Source organism: Chelon labrosus (genome assembly GCF_963514085.1).
Source record: "Chelon labrosus genome assembly, chromosome: 19".
Classification (NCBI taxonomy): Eukaryota; Metazoa; Chordata; class Actinopteri; order Mugiliformes; family Mugilidae; genus Chelon; species Chelon labrosus.
This window is the reverse complement of record NC_140352.1, coordinates 1,795,583-1,819,784: the sequence shown is the minus strand read 5'-3', so window position 1 is coordinate 1,819,784 and position 24,202 is coordinate 1,795,583. Positions and strand designations below refer to the sequence as shown.

Genomic DNA, 24,202 nt, shown 5'->3' with positions numbered 1-24,202 from the left:
CCATTAAAATACATCTAACATCAGGAAAATCTCAATTAAAAATATTATAATAAAAAAATAGAGTGAAATCTGTGAAATGAGAGCAGGTTTATTTTTTTATTGTTGTTCCTCTTCCGTCCTCCGGCCGCTGGGGGGCGCTGGTGACTCCACACAGCCGGGACCTGACTCAGTGTTTCCGGGTCTCCGGTCAACACGCGTGCGGCAACAAACCGGAGATCTTTACCAAAACACACCGACACGTTTCTTCAGACTCAAACAGGAGCGATTAAAGCTCGTCTTTATCTCCAGAGGCAGACGGAGACCTGCTGCTGCCATGGGCCCCGTGAGTTCAACCGTTAAATCAACGATTTACAGAATGGAGTCTGGTCTAGAGGAGCTTCATGCTGGTCGAGTTCTGTTAAAAATAAAAAACCATCAGCTTCTGGTGTTCCTCCAGTCATAAACCTGAGTTAATGGAAAAAAGAAACTGTTATTTTACACATGTGTTTACTTAAATAGTGTTGTGCCAAAGAGTAATGTTAATAATTGGTGTTTCTGATCAACCTGGCACCAGACTCCATAGAGAATTCTGCAAATTTAAGGTATTTGTGTTTGCAGGGAAAGAAACAGGCAGATTTTTGATCCTATGATCCTATGAGTGCACTAATCGGTCTTTTAACTTATTGAACGTGTTGAAGACCAAATTATACAGCTGGTGTGAAACTGTATGAACAAGAAACACAAAGCACCTGCAGCCATGACATTCAGAATATGTATTTCTATCATGGATATGTTTCTTTTATGTCAATATCTCAGTTTGAGGAACCAACTCTATAAATAAAAGCTGAAGAGTTTTAGGGTCAGAGTTACAGGACAGGGTGAAAACATCAGGTTTAACTGTGACTCTCGGTCCAGAAACACCCTGACTCGTTATTTCTGGTAAAGTGGTTTCCTTCCCCTCCTGCAGCCTCGCTCCAAGAAGCGTCGCCCGACGTTCCGGCGCCTGCTGAAGACGAGCGGCGTGAAGCTGGACAACAAACTGAAGACCCGTCAGATGAAGCAGCAGAATGTCGCCAAGAAGCAGCGCAAGGAGCAGAAGAAGCTGAGGCAGGCGGTGAAGGACGCCGTCATCAGGACGCCCCGTCCCCTGGAGACGTACAGGAAGAGACCCGGTGAGAGGCGGTCCAGTCACATGATCAGTCACTCAGTAGTAACTTCTGTCTCAACCATCATGATTCACCGCTCAGTCAATAAACGTGCTGAACTTCCTGTCCGGTCAGTTTAGGTCGTCCCGTTTGGTTTTGGGAGTTTGTTCCAAGCGAGTCGCCACGATGGAGATGAGAAACGTTAAAACAGATAAATGTCAGATAGAAACATTAAAGTCTGACCTGTTCACTGATGTCTTCACAGAGGAGGAGGAGGATGAAGAGGAGTTTCTGGAGACCCTGCCGACTGACATGCTGGAGGACGAGGACATGCATCAGATGACCGCCATGGCTCGGCAAGCCTCCTTTATCACCAGAGACCTGTCGTCATGGTAACGCCACCACAAACACACCAGGGTTTACTGGAACAAGCCGGCGTGTCCGCTGACACTCACTGAGATGCGCTGTTGTTGTTGTTTTTGGTTTTTGGCGCGGCGGGACGTCCCAGCGCACCGGTGCACAGCGGTAAGAAGCGGAGCTCGGAGGTCGTCCGGAGTTACGAGAAGGTTCCCAGGAAGCTGGTGAGGACGGAGGAGAAGGAGGTCATCCACCTGCTGCCAATCAAAGACAAGACGGGACTGATCCCACAGAGCATGGAGAAAGGTAACACACACACACACACACACACACACACACACACACACCTTTTATCCTCTGAACCGTGGAGGAAACCTCACGCCTCTTCTGTTTGTTTAAAGCTGTTACAAAGCAGCAGCAGGAGGAGGAAGAGGAGGAGGAAGATGCTGCAGACGAGCACGATGAGATGGAAAACGGTACGAGATGAATAAACGTATCTGAACATGTCGGTCCAGCAGCGGTTTACCGTTTCCTGACGCGGCTGTAATGTGTCCTCCTGTGCAGAGGCGGCGCCACAGAGCTTCCTAGGGCTGACGGAGGCGCAGAGAGAGAGGATCAGAGCCCAAAAGATCAACGACAAGAAGCTGACCATCGCCACCCTGGGGTCTGCCATCGTCTCAGACCCCATTGCTAATGTAAGACGGGGCGGCTGGCTGGTTGGGGGGGAGGTGGGGCGTCTCAGAGCCGCGGGGCGGGGCAGTAATGTGACGCCATGTGTGACAGATCAAGCGTGTGAAGGAGCTGAGGGGGATGCTGATGGAGGCCGACCCCAGCGTGGCGGTGACGGTCAGGAAGCTGGTGATGGTGTCTCTCATGGAGATCTTCAAAGACATCGCCCCCACCTACAGGATCCGACCTCTGACCGCCGAGGAGAAGGCTTCCAAGGTACATGTGACCCTCATCAGTATTTCATGCAGCAGTGATGGTGCGCCTCTAACGAGCGTCTGACGTCGTGGTCGTTTTGGCGTGTTGCAGGTGAAGAAGGAGACTCAGCAGCTCAGGGAGTTTGAAGAAGGCTTGGTGAGCCAGTACAAATTCTACCTGGAGGATCTGGAGCAGACCGTCAAAGGTACGTCACCGCGGCAACGCGCCGACCTCCTCGCGCTGCCGAGCAAACACAGAGTCACACCCGTCGCCTTTCGCCCTCAGACTGGAAGCAGAAGAAGAGGAAGCGCAGCCAGTCGGTGGGGTTCCAGTCCTACCGCGGCCTGGCTGAAGTTGCCATCCGTTGCCTGTGTGAGTTGCTGCTCGCGCTGCCGCACTTCAACTTCCACAACAACATCATTGTCGCCCTGGTGCCGCTGATGAACGACTCCGCGAAGAAGGTGAGACGCTCAGGTTGCTGTCGGCCGCAAAGAACGTGTTGAGGCGCGTTCAGGTGTCAAGGATGTGTTGTGACGTGTGTGTGTGTGTGTGTGTGTGTGTGCGTGTGTGTGTGTGTGTGTGTGTTACAGGTGTCAGAAATGGCTTGCGATGCGTTCAAGAAGCTCTTTAAGCAGGACAAAATGGGCGTGGCCTCCCTGGCGACGGTGCGAGTCATCTCCGGCCTCGTGAAGAGCCTCAACTACAACGTCAGGCCTGAGGTAACGAATCCCACTTTACATGTTGGGACTTTTAGTTAGATACAGTACTGAAACAGCCCCCCCTCCCGTCCCTCCCCCCTCCCCGTCAGGTGCTGCTGACTCTGCTGAGCCTGAGGATTAAGGAGGTGGAGATGAAGAAGGACATAGAGTCCACAGCACCAAAGAAGAAGTTCATGAATCACAAAGAGAAGAAGAAGAATCTGTCCAGGATGCAGAGGAAGGTAAACGGACTGTGAGCTGAGACGAGCAGCGTTCAGTCACAGATTATTAATTATTGTTCTAATGAAGTCATCACTAATGTTAAGAACCAGAAGCTAGAATAAGAAGCTCAATAGTTCTGGACTTAACAGATGTGAACATTCAACAGGATCAAAGCATAAATGTGGTTTGAAATCAGAGAAGAAGAAGCAGCTGTCTGCAGATCTTCTAGGGTTCCCAGTAATCCAGTGATGCTCTGCAAATAGGAGCCGCTGACGTTTTACAGTCAAAGAGTTTGTGTAGTTTGATTGTTCTCAGTGGAGTGAGTCAGAGCTCACCTGTGACTGTGTGTTTGTGCAGTGGAAGAAGGCGGAGGAGAAGCTGGAGAAGGAGCTGCTGGAGGCCGAGGCCTCGGAGAGCAAAGAGAAGAAGATCAAACTGGTGAGTTGAAATCACAGGAAACTAAACTCTACTCTCACCTTATGTCTGTCCTCATGCTCTTCCTCCTCCTCCTCCTCCTCCTCAGCACACAGAGACTCTGAACATCGTCTTCCTCTGCTACTTCAGGATACTGAAGAAGGCTCAGAAATCAGTTCTTCTTCCTGCCGTCCTCGAGGGGCTGGCCAAGTACGTTACACACTCACAAACTCTTACTTTGAAAAGACCTGAACCTCTGACCCTAACCACGTTCATGTTCATGTGATGTCACTTCCTGTCAGTTTTGCCCACCTGATCAATCTGGAGTTCTTTGACGACCTGCTCAAAGTGCTGCAGAACCTCATCCAATCAGGAGTGAGTATTCATCTCAGCCCCGCCCCCTCACAAGTCCACCTTCAGGTTGTTGTTGTGACAAGTTGACTGATTGGTTGATTGATCTCTGCAGGATCTGACCAATAAGGAGAGTCTCCACTGCATCCAGACCGTCTTCACCATCCTGTCAGGACAAGGTCAGAGTGTGTGTGTGTGTGTGTGTGTGTGTCTTTATGAGGACCACCTTCAGTTTTAGACCTTTTGGGGACATTTGTTGAAAGTGGAGACAACCCGTATGAAAAGACAAATGTGTGAATTCATTTTTATTTAAGTTTGTTTAGTTTAGTGTTTCAGATTGCATTTTATTTTGAAAAGACTGGACATGGTAGCACTTCCTGTCATTGCTCGCTGACCTGGATCAGAAGGTTGTTGACGTTTCTGTTCGTGTTTCAGGGGACGTCCTGAACATCGACCCTCTGAACTTCTACTCTCAGCTCTACAAAATGCTGCCGAGGCTCCACGCAGGTCAGTTCACACATCTCTACATCTCTAACATCTCTACATCTCTAACATCTCTACATCTCTAACATCTCTAACATCTCTAACATCCAAATTAACTCAGCTTCAGCTTCCTGCTGACTTTACATATCAGCTGATTGTTATCTGAGCCCTTCAACCTGCTCCGTCTCTCAGGGGCGTCGAATGGCGACATCATCATCGTGCTGCGGTGCCTGGACGCCATGCTGACTCGCCGCAAGAAGCAGGTGAGCCTGCAGAGGGCGATGGCGTTTACAAAGCGACTGAGCATGCTCAGTCTGCACGTACTGCCCAACGCCAGCGTGGGAATCCTCGCCGCCAACAGAGCCACCATGCATGTGAGTCCTGAGAGCGAGATTCAAATTCAGATTCTGTTCTACAGGTAGACGACGAGATAAATAAATGTTTGTGTGTCAGTAGAGCTTGGTTTATTCATTTATTTATTTATTGTGTGTTTGTGTGTCAGTCCTTCCCTAAGTGCGACTTCCTGTTGGACAACGAGATTCAGGGCAGCGGCTTCTATCTGCCGGAGCTGGACGAACCCGAACACTGCAACGCTCAGAACACAGCGCTGTGGGAGCTGCACACTCTGCAGGTAAACGCAGCCACGTCTGGAAAATAGATGGATGACGGGAAGACAAAGCGAGTAGAGCTCCCCCTGGTGGCTGGCTGCAGTGTAGGTCATATAAGCCCCACCCCTTCCTCGTTAGTGGGCGGGACTTGGGCCAAACTAAAACACCAAAATACACGTCGAGTAACCTTTTTTCAAGGATGGTTTCTGTCGTTGTAGGTCGTTAATATAACGTTGATGCATTTGCATTTTTGAGAGATTGTATAATCCAACATATCTTTGATCAGGAAGTGGAGACACGTCGTCTGTTTTTCTTACAGTCTATGGACTCTACTGTACAGTTGTGACACATCTGAAATGTAGATTTTCAGCTTTACACTTAAGGAGTATGTAAAAACAATCTACTATTGTGATAAAAATAAAAGCAAGTTTATAGAAATGAGTTTGTAGAAGTGACTAAAAGAAGTCACTGATGTCTGTCAGCAAAGATACTGACAGGACGAGGGACCGTCTCTCAGGTCAGAGCGTGAGAGATGTTTGTTCACGTGCAGGAATCAGACTCTAATAATAATAAACTGAGACTAGTGTGTGACGGCGCCCTGTGTTGTTTCCTCCAGAGACATTACCATCCGGTGGTGCGGCGGTTCGCGGCCCACCTGAGTCGTGGCGCTCCCAGTGAAGGATCGGCGGCGCTGAGCGTGGAGCTGAGCCGCAGGTACCGACACATCGTCACCTGAAAGGAGCAGGAGATCAAACCTTTAACCATGGATCATGCAGTAGAATGTGTAGTTCTGCTTTAAAAGTCTTTTAGAGGTAAATAGATCTTACCTGGATTTGACCCCTGATCTTGTGCAGGTCACCGGTGGAGCTGTTTGATGTCTACAGTGTCAGAGACATGACCTTTAACCCCCCTGTGGCGCCGCCCGGCTCCAGGAAGAAGGTAGGAAAATCAAACGCACTGCATTCATAGGTTTTATCTTAGTTTTAGATGTTTGAAGTTTTAATTCATTAATCTGTGAATCCTTAGTCATAGAACGTAGACTGTATATAAATATGGACTCCTCTTCCTCTCATTGGTCACACTGACTCAGGGTGGAGCTTATGACCTGCTTGTAAGGAGCTGTCATGGCGTCCATCTTTATCCCGTCTATGGATGTGACTCGTGTGAATCTGGTCTCAGTGTTTTTTTTCTGTGGGACCAGATTAAACGTGACCTGACGCAGCTCTTCTTTATTTCTCTTCTCCAGGATCGTTTTGTGGTCGGAGCGTCGCTTCTGGACGCCGAGCTGCAGAGACAAGTCAACAGAGTCCTGACCGACGCCGAGGACACGCAGCTGGACTTTACCGCAACACACACCAAGAACACACCTCGACACACACACAGTCACAGTGACGCCCCCGCTGGTGCATCGAGTCTGGATCAGTGATTCAGACTATTATTATTTTATTTTTTATTTTTTTGATAATTAAACAACCAATGTCAAAACAAAATGTCTGTTTTAGATTTTGAATCATTTGTCATCCTGAGACGTTACAGAGGCCTCCAGTGAATAAATCAGAAATATTAATAAATAAGACAATAAGTGTTGCCTTCAAAATAAAAGTGACAGAGTTGTAAAGAAACAGCTGCAGTATTAGTGTTGGGTTCTCACCATAGAGCCTGATATTTAAACAGAATGTTATATTGATGTAAAAGAATCATGTCTTTATCTTTTATTTTATTTGTTTTACTTGGATGGAAGTTGGTTCGTTATTATCAGGATAAAAAACCTTATTTTTACAGTATTCATGCGTCAGAATCTGTTTTAAACCAACAACAAAATAAACCTGAAACTGTTTGCATACCAACGCACACACGGTTGGTTTTATGTTTTTAAAGCCTTAATTCACACGGGACCAGGTTTATCTGGGACCTCTAGTCGTTTGTAATAATGAGAGGTCGACTCTGATCTTAATCCCGTGTGAATGAGCCACGTCTGTAATCTGTAAAATAAAAATGACAACGTACATCAGTGATCGATCAATCGATCGATTCTCAGCTTCTTCTGCCTCTTGTCTCTTAATAATCATAAAGGATGTTCTGTTCTTTCTTCCTTTTTAACCCATATACGACTAAATCAGTCGGTGTTTAATGATTAAAGAGACCGTAGCTGGACACAACGGACCTTTTTAATATGATAGATTTCAAACAGACAAGTTTGTTATTTAAGAATAAATGCGTTTAGAGCTACAGAGTTAATACACGTTTATTGGGCTGAAGCAGCAAAGATCAGAAAGTAGTAGAGTATATATATATATATATAAAAGAATTTCTTTTTTTGTTTTGGGTTAAACATATTGAGACTTTGAAGGAAAGTCCGCTACGAGCCAGTCACCCAGAAATGATGTAGAACCATAGTAATATCATATATGACATGGATATAACACACTGATTTGTTTCCATGCAAAAATAAAACTTATAATCTATAGTGATAAATGAAATGAGATACTGATCTAACATCAAAGCTAAAACAAGATATACCCCGACCTGGATAACTGATGAATATGCTGCCAGACATGTTTTATCTTTAGCATGTCACAGTTTAGACTGACGTTACTTCATCTGCAGTAATCTGTTCTGAAATGATTTAATGTAACTGATGTCAGTCAAACACAATTTACTGAATCTCTGACTCGGACCCTCGAGGAATCAGTCCAGGTTCAGACGCAGCTCACACAGCTCACACAGATACTCGTCGTTACCTGCGTCTTTTTCCAGCGCCGTCTCGTAGTATTTCACCGCTCCCTTCAGGTCACCCTCAGCTTTGGCCACAGCTCCCAGAATGCCGTTGGCGGTGGCGTCTCCGGGAATTCTCTTGAGACGGTCCTTTGCTATCTGTCTCAGTTTCTGTGGAAAGATATTTCCTGTTCATCTTCCCAGTTGAGTTTAAAGGTAAGAGACCAAGAGGCAGGTTATTATATATTATTATAGACAGTGGTGGGCCGTGCAGAACACGTCTTAGAACAACAGTGATATTGATAAAGTTTAGTCCACAGAGGCTTTGCTGGACCTGGCGACCCACCACTGATTAAAGATAATGAAGCAGCAACAAGAAGCTGACAAACCTCTGCACAGAATTTTCCATCTGGATTTTTCCCGCTGAACTTCAGAGCCTGTTGGAAACAACACAGGAGAATATGGAGAGAGATAAATATCCCTATTCGTCTAGCTTCGTGTCTTTGTTCTTCGTGGTTGACTTTTAAGATGTTAACAGTCCTACAGTAACAGACAGAGTCATCTGTACCAACCTTTTTGTAGTAGGTGATGGCGAGGTCTTTGTTAGGGGTGTGGTCCTGGCAGAACTCAGCATAGCACCGACAGATGAACTGGTGGTCGCTTCCAGACTCCTCGTCTAACTTCTCCAACACCTCATCGAACTTGTCTTTTGCTCTGAAAAGACAGTGGAGGAACTAACACACCTACACCATGATGAAGAAACACAATCTTTATGGTTGTTTAGCGTCAGGTCATAGTTTCAGTTCTCTCAAACCACTTCCTGTGTCTTAAGGACCGTTTGCCTCTGTGGTTGTTTTAACACCTATATGATGCTAAACCAAGTATTCACCTTTTTCTGCTCAAGTCCTCTGCGTACTGCAGAGCCAGATCAGCCTTGGCGCGGTTGAAGTCCTTCCTCAGCCTGATTGTTTCCTCCAGGTGGTGAATACTGTGACGCCTCAAACGCTGCAGCTCTGGTAGATAAGAACACCTTCACTGAGCAGTTACTCAGACATTTTAACATCTAAACCATGAATTATGTAATAAAGCTGGAATAATGTTCTATATTCTGCAGTTACAGACGGTTATCAGACGACAGGAAGCAGACATGTAAACGTTCACCCACCCCTTTCCAAAGAGACACAAAACGACCACGCAACAGCGTCTCTTTCAGTGTGGCTGCCTTGTGTCTGTGAAGGCGGCCTACAGAAGCAGGAGTCTGGGCATCTAAAGTGGAACGGTACCTTTCTCTGGTGCGTGTCTCTGCTCATCTATGTAGCACAGGGCCAGCTGGTGGTGGATGAAAGCTGACTCTGTGTCTGTCCTCAGCGCAGTGTGCGAAAGATCAATAAATCGATCCGTCAGACCCTGGAAGAGAGACGGGTTTGAAGGTTACGTTAGAAACAAAACCACTTTCCTTCCTGGTGTCTCTTCATCCAGTGTGTAGAGCATCATCCACCCAGCTTCTCAGGAACAGAACCACCACTTGTGTGAACCTACCTGCTTGCAATAGTATTTGACCACGTAGCGGATTACTTGACGATCCCTGGATCCAACCTCCAGCGCCTTCTTCACCAGACCATCAGCCTCTGCATGTTTCTTGTAGTTGAGCAGCCTCAGAGCCAGCATGGAGAGCAGGATGCCGTCGTTGGGGGTCATCTCCAAAGCCCGACGAAGCTGTTTGACGGCTGGCGACTCATCAGGATACTTCTGTAAATTGTTCTGCACATAAGACCTCAGTTAGTTTGCTGGATGCCATTTGGTGGATACATTAGTTCATGCAACAGCTACAGGTCAGTGAGAATTAGCTGGTGATATAATTATATTGATGAGGATGGATGAGGCTCCATGAGCTGATGACATACACTCCTGATCAAAACTTTAAGACAAGTTGAAAAATTGCAAGAATTTACATTTTGCACTGTTGGATCTTAAGAAGGTTCTAAGTAGTGCTTCAACATGCAAAAAGAAGAAATGGGAGTGAGACAAGAAAAAAACTTGAGTAAGTAATTTATTGCAAACAACCATTAAACTGAAATAGGCTGTTCATCAGCTGATCAATAGTTTAAGACCACAGCCTTTAAAAGCCCAAATGTGGATTCAGTGTCATTTTCTGTCAGGTAGCCACACTGTCATGACCTCCTGATGGCAAAGGTAAAAAAGCTTTCTCTCTTTGAACGCGGTCGGATTGTTGAGCTGCATCAGCAAGGCCTCTGGCAGCGTGCCATTGCTGCTGAGGTTGGACGCAGTAAGACACTTTATCCTGATGAACAGCCTATTTCAGTTTAATGGTTGTTTGCAATAAATTACTTACTCAAGTTTTTTTCTTGTCTCACTCCCATTTCTTCTTTTTGCATTTTGAAGCACTACTTAGAACCTTCTTAAGATCCAACAGTGCAAAATGTAAATTCTTGCAATTTTTCAACTGGTCTTAAAGTTTTGATCAGGAGTGTATTGATGAGACAGATGGACTGACAGGCTGATGCAAAGTACCGGTTCTGTACGGAAGAGGGCGATAGCAAGGATGTTGTTCCACTCCCAGTTATCCGGCTGCAGCCTCAAGGCACTGCGTGAACATGCAATGGCTTTTTTATAGAAGCACTTGGCCTTAGAGAACTTGAGGAAGGTCCAGGCTTTCTCTCCATACACCTCTGGGAGGAGGTCAGAAGGGGAATCAGCTGGATGCTTCTCCTGCAGAGAGTCAGTTCCAACATGGTTTTACATTTCTGTTTGACGTAACGTGTTTATCAGTGATGAGTCTGGACAGAGGCCGGCAGCTGTTTCCTGATTTTCTGTCTTTATGCAAAGCTAGTCTAGGACAGCCCCCCCTCCTCTGAGTCCATGTACATACCAGAATGTCCTCCACTCTCTGGCAGTAGCTTCGTGACTGCGTGTAGTCTCCGGCGTGGTATTTGAGCCAGGCCATGTCTCCATACGTCACGATGAGCCGCCGCTCACTGTCCTCACCATAACACTCCCTGGTCTTCTCCTCTGATTGGTTGAGAAGTGACAGCGCCTCCTCTGGTTTACCCTGAAGATACCTGAGGAGGAACAACTGTCTGGTGATTGGTGCACATGCTCTTCATGAGACTCTCTGTCTCTTCATGCTCATTTTCAAAACAATCACTTTATCCAGAGGCCGTCAGGGGACTTGGTAGTCCCCCCATATGTAAACTTTGTGTACCTCACATAAGACAGGAACCTGTAGTAGTGGGCCCCGGCTCCCCGCTGCCCCAGCTGCAGGTCTATATCATGCTGCAGCTTACTGCTGAGGTCGTCCAGCTCTAGGTCTTCTTTCTTCAGATCCCACGTGAAGCGACTCTGCAGCTTCTCCAGCCTGCAGAGCAGATCCTCAGCAGCATCACTGCAGCACCAACAGGACAGCATGATGACAGTTTATAAATAACACGTGATTATCATGAAGGTTTTGTTCTGGGTTGTATGTCTCAGTCATCCAGGGCAGAGACAGCTGGATGGTATAGATAGTAAGTAATAACAGAAGACAGGTGCATACAAAAGTTTGGTCACAGGTTACTGTGGATACATTTCTGGATAAACGATACTTAATACAACTGTTTGTTATGTTTTCTAACGTTCATGCTCAGACATGTCAGGACTCTGTGGAGGAGAAACGTCTCAACAGGGAGAGTACGACTCAAAGCGGCAGTTTTCTATTAAAGGAAAAAGTCATTAGGAAGAAAACATATAGTTTTATTCATAGACTGTGTATAAAAAATAACAGCTACATAAATGTACATGCACAAGCAGGTTTAGTCATCACATCAATATCTGCACTAGTTATCTTATATTTTTGTATTGTATGCATCTTTTATATTCTATTTCTTTTTTACATTAGGCATTAGGGTTAACGGCAAAAGAAGAATTTGTACATGTTTCTACACTGTGCACATGACAATAAACTCTGTTTGAATGTTGAATCTAAATCCTCCACTGAGCATCTACTGAATATAACGGAGCTGCTGAGACACTTTACAGAATGAACAAAGATGGGAACATGAAAACTTACCTCATCTTAATGACGGAATAATCTGGTTCCTGTTATATTTGTAGTTTGCGGAGCGACGTGAGTCGAAGTGAAGCGAAGAGAGTCGAAGTGTGAGGAAAAATGAAACCGAACAGTCTGTCTGGTGAAGTAACGACAGAAGTAATGATGCGTTCACTGTCGCCTCAGACAGAATAAATAAATAAATAATAATCAAGATCAGGAGCAAAACAGCTTCAGTGTGTTGTGAGACTGGAGTTTAACTATAGCACGCAGTTTAAATGTTTTTAACTGAAGTCATGGACGGACTTCTGGTGAAACGATACACAAAGAGACCGATATTAAGACTGCAAAGACAAACAACAACCAAAAAAGACCACGAAGAAACACAAGAGGTCAAAAAAGACACAATGCTGGCACCATGAGACAACGAATGACAGCGAAGAGACACATAAAGGCCACAAAGAGACTGATATGAGGACTGATAAGACACAGAGGACAACCAAGAAGACACAAAAGAAGAAACAAAGGAATTGGAAAGCGACAGAAAATGAAACAGAGACAGAGAACTACACACAATGAGACACAATGAGTTGCCAAAGACACAACACTACCACAAGTGGCTGCAGTATAGGTCATAAGCCCCACCCCCTTTATGTTAGTGGGCGGGGCTTGGGCCAAACTAAAACACTAAAATACACGTCAAATAAATTATTTCAAGGACGGTTTCTGTCATTTTAGGTCGTTAATATAATGTTGATCAACGTTCAAGTGTCAATGTTTTGGATAAGTTTCGTTTTAGTTTGTTATTTAATGCTAAAGAAACAGGATGTGACATAATGGCGACTGCCAGTTGCCATGCCAACCGTAAACTGTGAGAAGTGGCGACACGTTGTCCATGTTTATATCGTCTATGCTGAAGATGAAGTTTTATCTAAACATGAGTGATGACACCACATCTAGTGGTCGTCCTGTACGACAGCAGCGTCCAGCTTCATCCTCAGCTCACACAGAGCAGACAGATACTCGTCGTTCTCATCGCAGTCCAAAGCTTTCTCGTAAAACTCTGCAGCCTCTTTGATGTCTCCCTGAGCTTTGGCCACCACAGCCAGCAGAGCGAACGTCCGGCCGTCGTCCTCGTCTTCAAGACGTCGTCGCTCCGCAATCTCACGCAGCTTCTGGAGGAAAACAGAAGAGGAACATCTAAAGGTTCATTTGTGTCTATTCAAGGTGTCTTCAGGTGAAACCATACATCTGCACCAGCTCAGACTGCTTTGACTCGTCGTAGCGTGAAGCTTTGATCATGACGAGGGCAATCGATGGCGTTAAACCTGGTCGGGGAGGGGGTACCTAAAGTTTAACCCACCATGATTGAGTTTTTGTGAAATTATTCAAAAGCCACGCTCCAGATTTTTAGTATTTACGTAGAGGAAGACGTCCTTGTAGGTTGTAGTCATTCTGTATTGTTTTGTAAAAGTGAAATTATTTCTTTAGGCCCTGGAACGATAAGTAAAACCTGAGGCTCACCTCTGCACACTGACGCCACTCCCATGTCTTCCGTGTTAAAAGCAGACCCTGAAACACAAACAACTGATGAAGAAAATGTATTCATTTTCTGTAATCATTTGTCTCTGAGAGGGTCGTCGGGGGTCTGGAGCCTATCCCACGTCACAGACAGATCTGTTAGCTGTAGCTATAAACTGCTAATCCTATGTTCTCTGCTAGGGATCACACTGTTTTAGTAAAAGATGTACGAGAACATTTCAGTACTGTCTAAAATAAAAAGCTCCATGAGTCAAGGGCCCTGTATATCTAAAAGCCCTCACACTCAACAGACAGACAGCAAGAGACACCAGAGGATGCAGTGATTGTATACGTAGTCTTGTATACGTAGTCTTGTATGCGTCCTCTTGACTTTGTCTGCAGTAACTTCCCACAGAGGTTTTTTTTTTATCCCCCACTCTGACCCTGCCTCCAGAACCAACCTTTGTGTAGTGAGAGATTGCTTCAGCCTCATTTTTTGTCTGGTAGTGATGAAATTTAGCATAGCGATAGTGGAAGACTTGACTGAGGCTTTTCTCTAACTTTGAAGACACCTGAAGGCCCCGCTGGAACAACGTCTCGGCCCTTGGAGACAAAGACGGACAGAGAAACGCCCTGAGAGGTTTTTTTTTTTTTTCAAACTAGAGGAAAAGAATAAAGGAGCTATTTGTGCATGACATGAGTACCTGGTTAGATCTCCTTCCTCGCCACACAGCTGCGCCAGGTCAGCCAGTGCAACGTGAAATGAAGGTTTTATCTTGACAGCCTCCTCGAGGTGCTGAATACTCAGACGCCTCCACTGCTGCACACCTGGAGTAGTGTCATTAAATATAGTTCACGTTGCGTCCATTATGTGATAATAAAGTACATTTAGACATGTGTGTGTGTGTGTGTGTGTTTGCACGTACTTTCTGAGTTGAACGGCTTACGCTTCTTCTTCATGTAGCACATGGCCAGCTGATGGTGGATGAAAGCTGACTGACTGGACCTCTTCAGCGCTCGCTCCAGCAGATCGATAGACCGATCATATTTCCCCTGGCGCACAGACACTTTCATTCAGATCAGTTTTAGGACGGAAACAAAAGAGGTATACTCACTCCACCACCAGATCACCCAGACAGGACAGAGTCACCTAGGAAACAGGCCCCTGGTGGCGCACCCCTCTTGAAGAGGCATCCTGTTTAGGTCCCACTCATAAAGTTTGATTTAATTCTAACGTACCTGGTTACGAAAGTACATGGCTATGTAGCGGGTGACGTGAGGGTTGTCAGGATCGACTTCCAGTGCACGCTCCACGAGCCTGTCAGCCTCTTGGTGTTGTTGGTGGTCGGCCAACTTCAGAGCCAGCATGGACCGGAGAACACCATCATTGGGGTTGATCTCCAGGGCTCGGCGAAGCTGTTTCGTGGCTGGAGACTCCTCCTCATGCTCTGATGTTTTTGAAACCCTCTGCAAATTAAACTTTTGTCAGTTCACTGTTTAAACAACAAACACATACGGAAATATCTGTCACACACACATGGATCTCTCACGGTTTTGTTTTAGAAATTAGAAAACTGACCTTTTCTGTGCGGTAGAGGGCGATAGCATAGCCGGCGTTCCACTCACTGTCCTCAGGCTGCAGCTTCACTGCTTCACGGAAACAGTCGATGGCTTTGGGGTAGTAAGACCTGGAGAACTTCAGGTAGGTCCAGCCTTTTTCTCCAAGCACCTGTGGGTGGAGATCTGTTGAGGAAGCAGTGGGATACTTCATCTGTGGAGAGAGAGAGAGAGAGAATGAATAGTAGGTGAAGGCAGCAAGTGGAAGGTCACAGTTCAAACCAGAGGCGCATTTAGGCGTGGGCGACAAGAACGTGAAAAATGTGTTTCATTTGTGTGGTCGAACGTTTAGCGAACGTAAAGCATCTGCTGCTAACATCGCCTGCAGGACGTTCAGACTCGTCTGTGTTCCTACTACTGATGCGTCATGCTCAACAGACCAATCACAGGTCTTGAGGTCTTGTGTAGTTACGTCACCTACGGCGTTAGGGTCTGCGTATTTGCCGCACTGTCGCCATAGCTACGGCGCCACATTGACGCAGAAGCCTAACCGCCTTTTAGCAGGGCCGTTTCTAGCTTCGTGGGGCTCCTAAGCAAGATGCTGTTTGGGGGCCCCTAGATTCCTAAACCTGAGAGGGTCCACTAAAATTAAACATCTTAAGTTGAGCCACTCAGGCTCAACTTAAACTGATAAAAAACTATAAGACAAAGAAAACAACAATCCTCTAACGTCAATAAATAAAACAGATTTACTTCAAATAAGGAAATACAACAAACCAACATCTATTTCTATTTTAAAATGCAACAATGTAAACAAAACAATAATAAAATTAATGCTTATTATCACAGTCTCACACTTATCAGCATATGACCTCCCTCCCTGTAATAAAAATAATAATGATAAAAATAAAAATAATAATGATTAAAATAAAAATAATAATGATTAAAAAATAATAATAATAATAATAATAAAATGGTCTGGAGTCAGTCAGTCATTCCCATGAGACATATTCATTTTATATTAGTCAACTTTCATCAAGCAAACGCTAAAGCCGAGTTTGATGAACAAATGCTAGCTAGCTAAACGTTAGCTAGCTAGCATTTGGATAAACGTTAGCTAGCTAGCTAGCAGCGCTCCACCTTCACATAGTCACATCAACAACAAATACCTTTCTTTTATCATTTGACCGTTTTTCTTCCTCCGTTTTTTTCCCGCTAACTTCTTTTTGATGCCGTTACTGTGTTTGTTTCGTTTAAAATTGTCGCTAACGGTAATGACGGTTAGCTGTCAATCAGATCATTCCCATCATACCTGTCGGCGGCCCGCTACGTCACTCACTGTGCGACAGTTAGGGTAAACGGAATCTTCCCGTATTTAGAAACAAACGTACGCCTCCCGTATTGAGCTTAAACGGGACGCACTTTGTAACGTATTACCGTGATAATCAAAATAAAAGTGTTTAAAATGTGGAATTAATAAATAACGGGACGGTTTATATGAGAATTTACGGTCTCCTGCTCTGTGACCAATCAGCTGACAGCGGGAATCCCTCTCATCTCATTGGTCGAGGTACTGTTGCCCGCGAAGAAGATACCGGAAGACAACAAAGCAACAACTTCTCCTCTATGCTCTTTGCTTTCTGTTTGCACTTTTCTTATTGCACTTTTACAAGAGGAATGTTCTGCTTTCTATTGTTTTATATTAATTTATACAGTTTTAAGTTAAGCAGGACATGTTTCTGTTTAAGAAAGATATTTATTTTATTCTGTTAAATTTGTTATTTTGTATTAAAAAATAAATTGTTGAATAATAATTTGTTTTCCATGTGTTCATATCACTCAGAAATATGCATCTAATTCAATTCATGTTTGAGTCAAATAGAGGTGTCCCTTATTTGTTTTTCAGGGAGTTGGCAACCCTACTTACCATGCAGTCCATCACTGCAGTTTATCCTATGTTTTTTTTTAAGCATATAAGGGATGTAATAAACACAGAGATAGCTACAGATAAAGACAGGACATTCTCCTTAGATAAGGCTGAACATGCAGCTTTGGGGCCCCTGGTGTCTTGGGGGCCCAAAGCATTCGCCTAGTTCGCCTATAGCAAATAACGACCATGGATATTAGACAGCAGACAGCGGTGAACAAGGCAGAAAGTCACGGAGTAAAGAAATCACATCAGCCCGTTTGTTAAATGGCCTTGCTTTTATGTAGCGCTTTTCTACCTATTGGTACTCAAAGCGCTTTACAGTCAGAGACACATCTACCCATTCGCTCACACAAGCACACACACATTCACACACCAGTGCCACACACTGGGAGCAACTGGGGGTTCAGTGTCTTGCTCAAGGACACTTCGGCATGTGGCACATTCCGGGGATCGAACCGCTAACCTTCTGGTTTGTGGACAACCCGCTCTACCTACTGAGCCACAGCCGCCCCTGGCACGTTTGTAACAGAATAACTGCACAAAATGCAGAATAACTGCACAAAATGAGACAATTATTAGGCTTCTCATAAAGCCTACTACTCAACACATCACCAACCATATCAACTTCCCATCACTAGTTCCTACCAGAATGTCCTCCACTCTCTGGCAGTAGCTTCGTGACTGTGCGTAGCCTCCGGTGTGGTATTTGAGCCAGGCCATGTCTCCATACGTCACGATGAGCCGCCGCTCACAGTCCTCGCCATAACACTCCCTGGTCTTCTCCTCTGATTGGTTGAGAAGTGACAGCGCCTCCTCTGGTTTCCCCTGAAGATACCTGACAGACGGGTTGTTTCAGCAAATCCTTAAATAACCACTTTTGCATCTTAATACCTCATTTCGTGAGAATAGCGCTTCAGTGAAACGGCTGCAGCTGGACCCTGGTCTGCAGCCAGAGAGATGCTGCACGTTTTAAACCTTTCAAACTAACACTCAAATAATTTGGTTCTTAAAGGAGACGTTATCTGGACGTTTTGAGCGTCTCTGGTTGTGTAAGAATTTTAAGTCATTTTTGAAAATGATGCAACTGCATAGATGTTTACTAAGTTCTAAATCTCAGCATTAGCTCCTGGAAATGAAAGGTTCAGGGACAATGGTCAAATCAGAAGGTTCTAACACCTCAGGAGCTCAGTGCTACCTCTCACTGAAGTCCACTGTACCTGACATAAGCCAAGAAGCCGTAAGACAGAGCCACTGCACCACGCTCTCCTAGCTGAAGCTCTATGTGTTCCTGGAGTCGAGTGCTGAGGTTTTCTAGGTCCATGTCCTCCTCCTTCAGATCCCAGGTGAACCGACTCTGCAGTCGCTCCAGTCTGGATTCCAGAGAGCTGCTGCTGCTGCTGCAATCACTTTGAGAAAATAAAAAAAGAAATAAAAACGGTTTTTATTGTGACAACATATCCAAAAAAAAGGTTCAGAAAAGGCAACTGGACATGTAGGGAACTTTAGGAACAGCACCCTTCGACTAGTGCGGGAGTATGAGAGGACCTCGAGGAAACCTGCAGGCTACAAGAACCACCTACGTTTCAACCTGAGATTCTACAAGCAGTTGCCTTTGTTGAAAATTTTTTGGATAGACATGACCTGGATGACTGAGAACCTTCACAGACACATCGTGACAACAGTTCATTGAAGCCTCCTCCAAACATAAACAGAGCAACACTTCACCTCCTGTCTCGCCACCTGACCAAAGATTAACATCGTTCATATTCATACTATGAACAGACATCTCTTCTAAAGGGGACCTCTGCACCATAAACATTACAACTTCTATTTAATTTTTTGACATAACTAATGATAATTACTTATATATGAGGAGTTATATAATAATTACAGCTGTTTAAAGCTACATTATCTAGATTTATAACTTGAATCACCGTTTAATCTCTCATCTCTATCATCAGAACAGTTTGTCTGTTTCCGATGGAAACTGTTTAATTGTCACGCCCCTGTGTAAATCTACTACATTTCCCAGCATGCACTGAGGCTGTGACAGGAAGTGAGCAGTAACATTATCTTTGAACAATAAATCAAATCCCGGATTAAAGGCCTGAGCTTCCTGCAGGGCTCTCAGACACAGCTGGGTTTACTCGGGTGTGGAGGCGACTGATGAGTTCAGTTTCTGATTATAAATCAGGTTTGGTAAAAAAAAAATAATAAAATAATCAACTCATTGAAGGGTTTGAAAACTGAAGCAAGCCGACCTCATGTTGAAACGTTCAGGCTCAGCTGGAAATGAGAAACCTCCTCACTACTGCTGCTGCTGCTGCTGCTGCTGATGATGAGTTTATGAAGTTCCTGACAACACAGAGGCTGAACAGAAACTCAGAGGCACGAAGAAATGAAACTAAAAGGCTGGCCTGGTGGTGCCTTCACTGCTCCCTCTCAAATCATGTAAAGATGAGACTTTGGTGAAAGGATGAAGATTAAACCAGAGAAGAAATGAGTTTATTGTCAGGTTGTAACTTCATTAATTAACTAATAAGTAAATGTTTGGTTGTTTTCTGTCTCTTTGAGTCTTTTTCTTTTGTCTTTGTCGTAGTTTTTCATCTCAGTATGCTTGTTGTAAATCTTTTCGTGTCTCTTTGAGCTTGTTATAAGATGCACGGTAACATTTCCATTTGATGCAGCTTTTTCTGATTTAATTAAACCTCACAGGCTGTTTTTGGTTGGGGGCCCTGGCAGCGTTTTTGTGTTTCCCATCACTCTCTGCATCAAGCATCGCCTTCGTGTCCGGGAACCAGCTTCTGTGGAAACTTGTGAGGATGGGAGGGGGGAGATGTGCAGCGGTTCTGAGGATCGTTTCAACCACAGATAAACCAACAGAACAACCTTTAACTGGAGGGACGGAAACATTCAAAAACAACTTCAGATCACCTGGAAAGCCAGAACCATAGACAGAGACCGTTGATCTGATTAAGACTCAGACAGTGACAGTTTGGCTGGCGTTGTTTTTAAATGATGAGTAACAACACAATAACTCCACCGACTGGTTTGGCTGATTTTCCACGCTGCAGCTTGTTGTTGTGATAATTAGCTTGGCATGGACTTTTATTTTCCACTCTGGAAAACTTTCCATGTCTTTCTTGATTGAAGTGTTCAGGTTTTCCAGGACAGCAGGTTCCAGGTTTTGTGCCATGTTGGAATGAAAACACATATTTATTCAAAGAGGGCGACACTGACGCCTCACAGCCGGAAGGTTCTCTCCAGGTTCTCCAGCTTCCTCCCACCGTCCAAAGACATGCTGGTTAGGTTCATTGGTGATTCTAAACTGGCCGAGTGTCTCTCTGTGTTAGCCCTGTGATAGACTGGAGACCTGTCCAGGGTGGACCCCCCCTCTAGACCAATGACAGCTGGGATAGACTGGAGACCTGTCCAGGGTGGACCCCGCCTCCGGACCAGTGACATGGCTCAGTGCTGGGCTGCTGTGCATTCACTAAACCACTAGATGTCACCAAGCTGCTGAGTTTGAAGCCTTCTCTTCTTCATTCACCCAGAAAACACATCCGATGTTTAATGTGCATTCACGAGGAACGGACCGTGACTAGAATCATATTTTAGTTTTCTAAGCTCCGTCTGCTGCAGCTGCAGTGGGATCACGTCAACAAGTCCTCACCTTGATACTACAACTATCATGTTCCTTCTCTCTTTAGATCACACATGTAGAGCTGCTGCGTATGTTTACTTTCCCTTCAGTCCTGAATCTACAGCTGCTGCTGCACTGATGTCCTCACTGTGGGATGAATAAAGGATCATCTCATCTTATCTTCTCTTTATTGTTGTTGTCGTTGTTTTTTAATTGAGAAGTGTCTTAGACTTAGACCTGGATAGACTTCATTCATCCACAGGGGCACATAATAATAATAATAATAATAATTTTCATCTTTAATTGTCCTGCAATGGAGAAATTTCAGTTCCTGCTGTGTGACCCATCCGTTTGTTCACACAGTGTGTACAGTTGGAGCGTTGGGCTGCAGCCTCTAAGGACTGCACCCGGGGAGCAGTCTGGGGGTTAGGAGGTTGTTGCTCAGGGCAACTAAGCCATGGACACGACGCGAGGCGAACCTGGAACCGTACCACTACTCCACAGCTCCCCCAAATAAAAAACACTCCTGAGAACCACAAGTAAAAAGAAAGATAAATTAAATTAAATTAAATTAAATATAGGCAAACATCTATTGAAATAAAATGAAATGAAATATAAGTAAAAATCTATTACAATTAAACGAAATAAAGTAAATATAGATAAAAATCTATTAAAATAAAATAAAATAAAATAGTATAAGAAAAAAATAGCTCATGAACAAATGTAGATGAAATAGAGACAGAAGTGGTTCTATAGGATTAATAAGGTGCATTAATAACGTGGCGTTATCTGGTTGTTGTCCAGGTATGAATGACGTCCTGTAGCGTTTCACTGAGGGAGTGGACATGTGCTGGTGACCTGCTGCCACTGCTTCAGCTCAGAAATAAAAGAAAGTGTGTCTGAAAACAATGCTGATTTCTTAAGACATGTGGGAGGTAAAAATAGAAACTCTGCAGTTCATTAACTGCAGATAACCACCACCCAGCCTGGTCATCATGTTCAGTTAGTTCATTTAAACAAATACTGGTTTCAGCTTAACTCTCGCCCTGTTTCCCTCCTTGCTTAGCTGTTTCTGGAGGCGAGCCACTCGATTGACAGGAAGAGGAGGAGCACTACATTTATGGTGTTGGAGGGCAGGTCTGAGCGGAACATGGTGTGACATTGTTCAGGGCTTTAAATCTGTGTCTAACGCGCGGGAGGCGCATTTATGCTCCGGCTCAGAAGTGAACAGAAGACTGAACTAATCTCTATGACACAATGCTTCTGCAGCCTCTCTGGACGTTCCTGCTGGGACACTTGTCTCTGCTGCACTCACCCTTCTTCCCAGTTGTCTTCTCTCTGTCCGTGTATCTGTCCTTCTGCCTGCCCTTCCTGCTGCTGGACGTCCTGTCCACCCGCTGCTCCCTGGTGCGCAGGTACAAGCTGCAGCCGGACAGCGTGGTGAGCTGGGACTCGATGCGGAGCTGCCTGGCTCTGACGCTCTACAACCACATGGTCTTCATCTTCCCGCTCACGGTGCTGCACTGGTACCTGAGGCCGGTCCACCTGCCCCAGGACGCCCCGGCTCTGCCCCGTCTGCTGGCTCAGGTGCTGGTGTGCCTGTTGCTCTTCGACTTCCAGAGTTTCACCTGGCACCTTCTGCACCACAGAGTGCCCTGGCTCTACCGCAACTTCCACAAGGTTGGTACCAGACGATGATGATGATGATGATGATTAATGATTTTTAGGGATTAGATTTTCACGTTAAGTTAAATATGCTCATTAATGTTCTGTTTTCTCATGGCTCTGCTGCTTCTTCTTCTCCTCCAGGTGCACCACACCTACACCTCCACCTCCGCCCTCACAGCTGAGTACTCTGGAGCCTGGGAGACCCTCAGCCTGGGCTTCTTCGCAGCCTCCAACCCCCTCCTGCTGGGCTGCCACCCGCTCACTGAGCTGGCCTTCTTCGTGGTCAACATCTGGCTGTCGGTGGAGGACCACTGCGGCTACGACCTGCCCTGGGCCACCCACCGCCTGGTGCCCTTTGGGCTGTACGGCGGGGCTCGCCACCACGACCTTCACCACCTGAAGTCCAAGTGCAACTACGCCCCTTACTTCACCCACTGGGACCGGCTGGCTGGGACCCTGTGCACACAGGACTGAACTGTTGGGAGGGATTCTGATCCTCTCTGAGTTTTCTCATCTGAAGGACTGGTCTGATGATGGAGAAGACTCATGGATTCATTTAAAGGCTTCTGGACTGTTGAGGACTTTTTTAAGTGACTCAGAGAGTCAGAACAAACAGAAAGGTTTCTGGACTGATGAGGTGAACTGGTTCTTCACCTCACATCATCTTTTATATTAAAAGATTGAATATTTATACAGTATATTAAAATCTGTTTATTTATTCTGATATTTATGTGTAAGAGTCCACATTTAAGTTTAAACTTCTGAAACTCTGTTGTCATGTTGTCTTATGATTCTAATTTTCTAATATCAAATGGTTTTAAAGTGCTGGAGACGCAACACTGCACTGAAATCTAGAAAATACTACGAGAGGAACAGAAGGATGCTAGGACTCACCAGCAGAGAGAATGAGATGATGACATGGAGAGTTCATGTTTTAAAGACTGCTGCAGCTACGTGACATCAGGACGTTCTGATGATGATGTTCAAAGATGAGAAAAACGTTCACATTGGACAAATCTACTAATTGTTGACCGCCACGGTTTGAACTTACAGATGAGCTACAGTTTGTTAAATGGTGTATGTTTTATAGACGGTTGTGTTTATGTTGGTTCGTTGCAACGTGAGAAGAGCAGAGGAGGCTGATGGACGGATGAAAGTGAACAGAGTGAAGGTGAATGTGTTGATTGAAGGAGATGAGGAGGATGAAAACTCAGAAAGAAGATGAAAGTTTTCGTGTGAATATTTATTTCTGTGAGAAGGAAACAAGTGCATGTGATTGGTTGGTTTGTTTGAAGTAAAGTATACGTCTAAAAAATGTGAGTCTGAAATGTCAGACCTGTATTTATTTTTACACTATTTCATATTTTTATATGTTAAAACTAATCCAAGAATAAATGAAGAGAAGAATATGAACAAACGGGTCTCTGATCATTTTCTTTTTTCCTCTTAACTCTGAATAAATATGTGTTTTCATTCTGACACAAAACCTGGAAAACCTGAACCAACAAAGACAAGAAAGGCAGAGTGGAAAATTCATTCATTCATTCATCTTCTGTAACCGCTTGTTCCTCTTCAGGGTCATAGGGGTCTGCTGGAGCCTATCCCAGCTGTCATTGGTCTAGAGGGGGGGTCCACCCTGGACAGGTCTCCAGTCTATCCCAGCTGTCATTGGTCTAGAGGGGGGGTCCACCCTGGACAGGTCTCCAGTCTATCACAGGGCTAACACAGAGAGACACTCACACCTACGGCCAATTTAGAATCACCAATGAACCTAACCAGCATGTCTTTGGACGGTGGGAGGAAGCTGGAGAACCTGGAGAGAACCCACACAGACACAGGGAGAACATGCAGACTACACACAGAAAGGAACCAGTCGGCCTGGATTAGAACCCAGAACCCTCTGGCTGTGCCTTTCTGGCATGGCACAAAACCTGAACACTTC

The 24,202-nt window shown here is 45.0% G+C and overlaps 4 protein-coding genes across 4 annotated transcripts; 2 read left to right on the top strand and 2 right to left on the bottom strand.

Moving 5' to 3' along the window:
* The first annotated feature begins 161 nt into the window (after window positions 1–161).
* noc3l (NOC3-like DNA replication regulator) lies at window positions 162–7,208 on the top strand. The gene is made up of 21 exons (XM_084566960.1): window positions 162–322; window positions 947–1,151; window positions 1,390–1,516; window positions 1,633–1,787; window positions 1,883–1,957; window positions 2,046–2,176; window positions 2,265–2,426; window positions 2,517–2,610; window positions 2,691–2,866; window positions 2,996–3,124; window positions 3,214–3,345; window positions 3,683–3,763; window positions 3,849–3,949; window positions 4,042–4,114; window positions 4,206–4,269; window positions 4,526–4,597; window positions 4,766–4,947; window positions 5,076–5,204; window positions 5,798–5,895; window positions 6,036–6,120; window positions 6,428–7,208. The coding sequence occupies exons 1-21, from the start codon at window positions 314–316 to the stop codon at window positions 6,605–6,607; spliced, it is 2,460 nt and encodes an 819-aa protein (XP_084423086.1). The 5' UTR covers window positions 162–313; the 3' UTR covers window positions 6,608–7,208.
* A 123-nt stretch (window positions 7,209–7,331) lies between these two features.
* Window positions 7,332–12,471, bottom strand: LOC311504017 (interferon-induced protein with tetratricopeptide repeats 5-like). Its single transcript, XM_084566961.1, has 10 exons — window positions 11,963–12,471; window positions 11,120–11,299; window positions 10,787–10,976; window positions 10,429–10,626; window positions 9,436–9,657; window positions 9,180–9,303; window positions 8,786–8,909; window positions 8,469–8,610; window positions 8,286–8,333; window positions 7,332–8,067 (listed from the first exon to the last, which is right to left on the bottom strand). Exons 1-10 carry the CDS (start codon window positions 11,965–11,967, stop codon window positions 7,870–7,872), a joined length of 1,431 nt encoding a protein of 476 aa, XP_084423087.1. The 5' UTR covers window positions 11,968–12,471; the 3' UTR covers window positions 7,332–7,869.
* A 61-nt stretch (window positions 12,472–12,532) lies between these two features.
* LOC311504476 (interferon-induced protein with tetratricopeptide repeats 1-like) lies at window positions 12,533–19,304 on the bottom strand. Its single transcript, XM_084567608.1, has 10 exons — window positions 19,211–19,304; window positions 18,167–18,355; window positions 17,595–17,784; window positions 15,042–15,233; window positions 14,702–14,929; window positions 14,389–14,515; window positions 14,167–14,290; window positions 13,924–14,065; window positions 13,466–13,513; window positions 12,533–13,116 (listed from the first exon to the last, which is right to left on the bottom strand). Exons 1-10 carry the CDS (start codon window positions 19,213–19,215, stop codon window positions 12,898–12,900), a joined length of 1,464 nt encoding a protein of 487 aa, XP_084423734.1. The 5' UTR covers window positions 19,216–19,304; the 3' UTR covers window positions 12,533–12,897.
* A 2,378-nt stretch (window positions 19,305–21,682) lies between these two features.
* On the top strand, window positions 21,683–23,667 carry ch25h (cholesterol 25-hydroxylase). Its single transcript, XM_084567146.1, has 2 exons — window positions 21,683–22,272; window positions 22,402–23,667. Exons 1-2 carry the CDS (start codon window positions 21,850–21,852, stop codon window positions 22,732–22,734), a joined length of 756 nt encoding a protein of 251 aa, XP_084423272.1. The 5' UTR covers window positions 21,683–21,849; the 3' UTR covers window positions 22,735–23,667.
* Window positions 23,668–24,202: the final 535 nt, after the last annotated feature.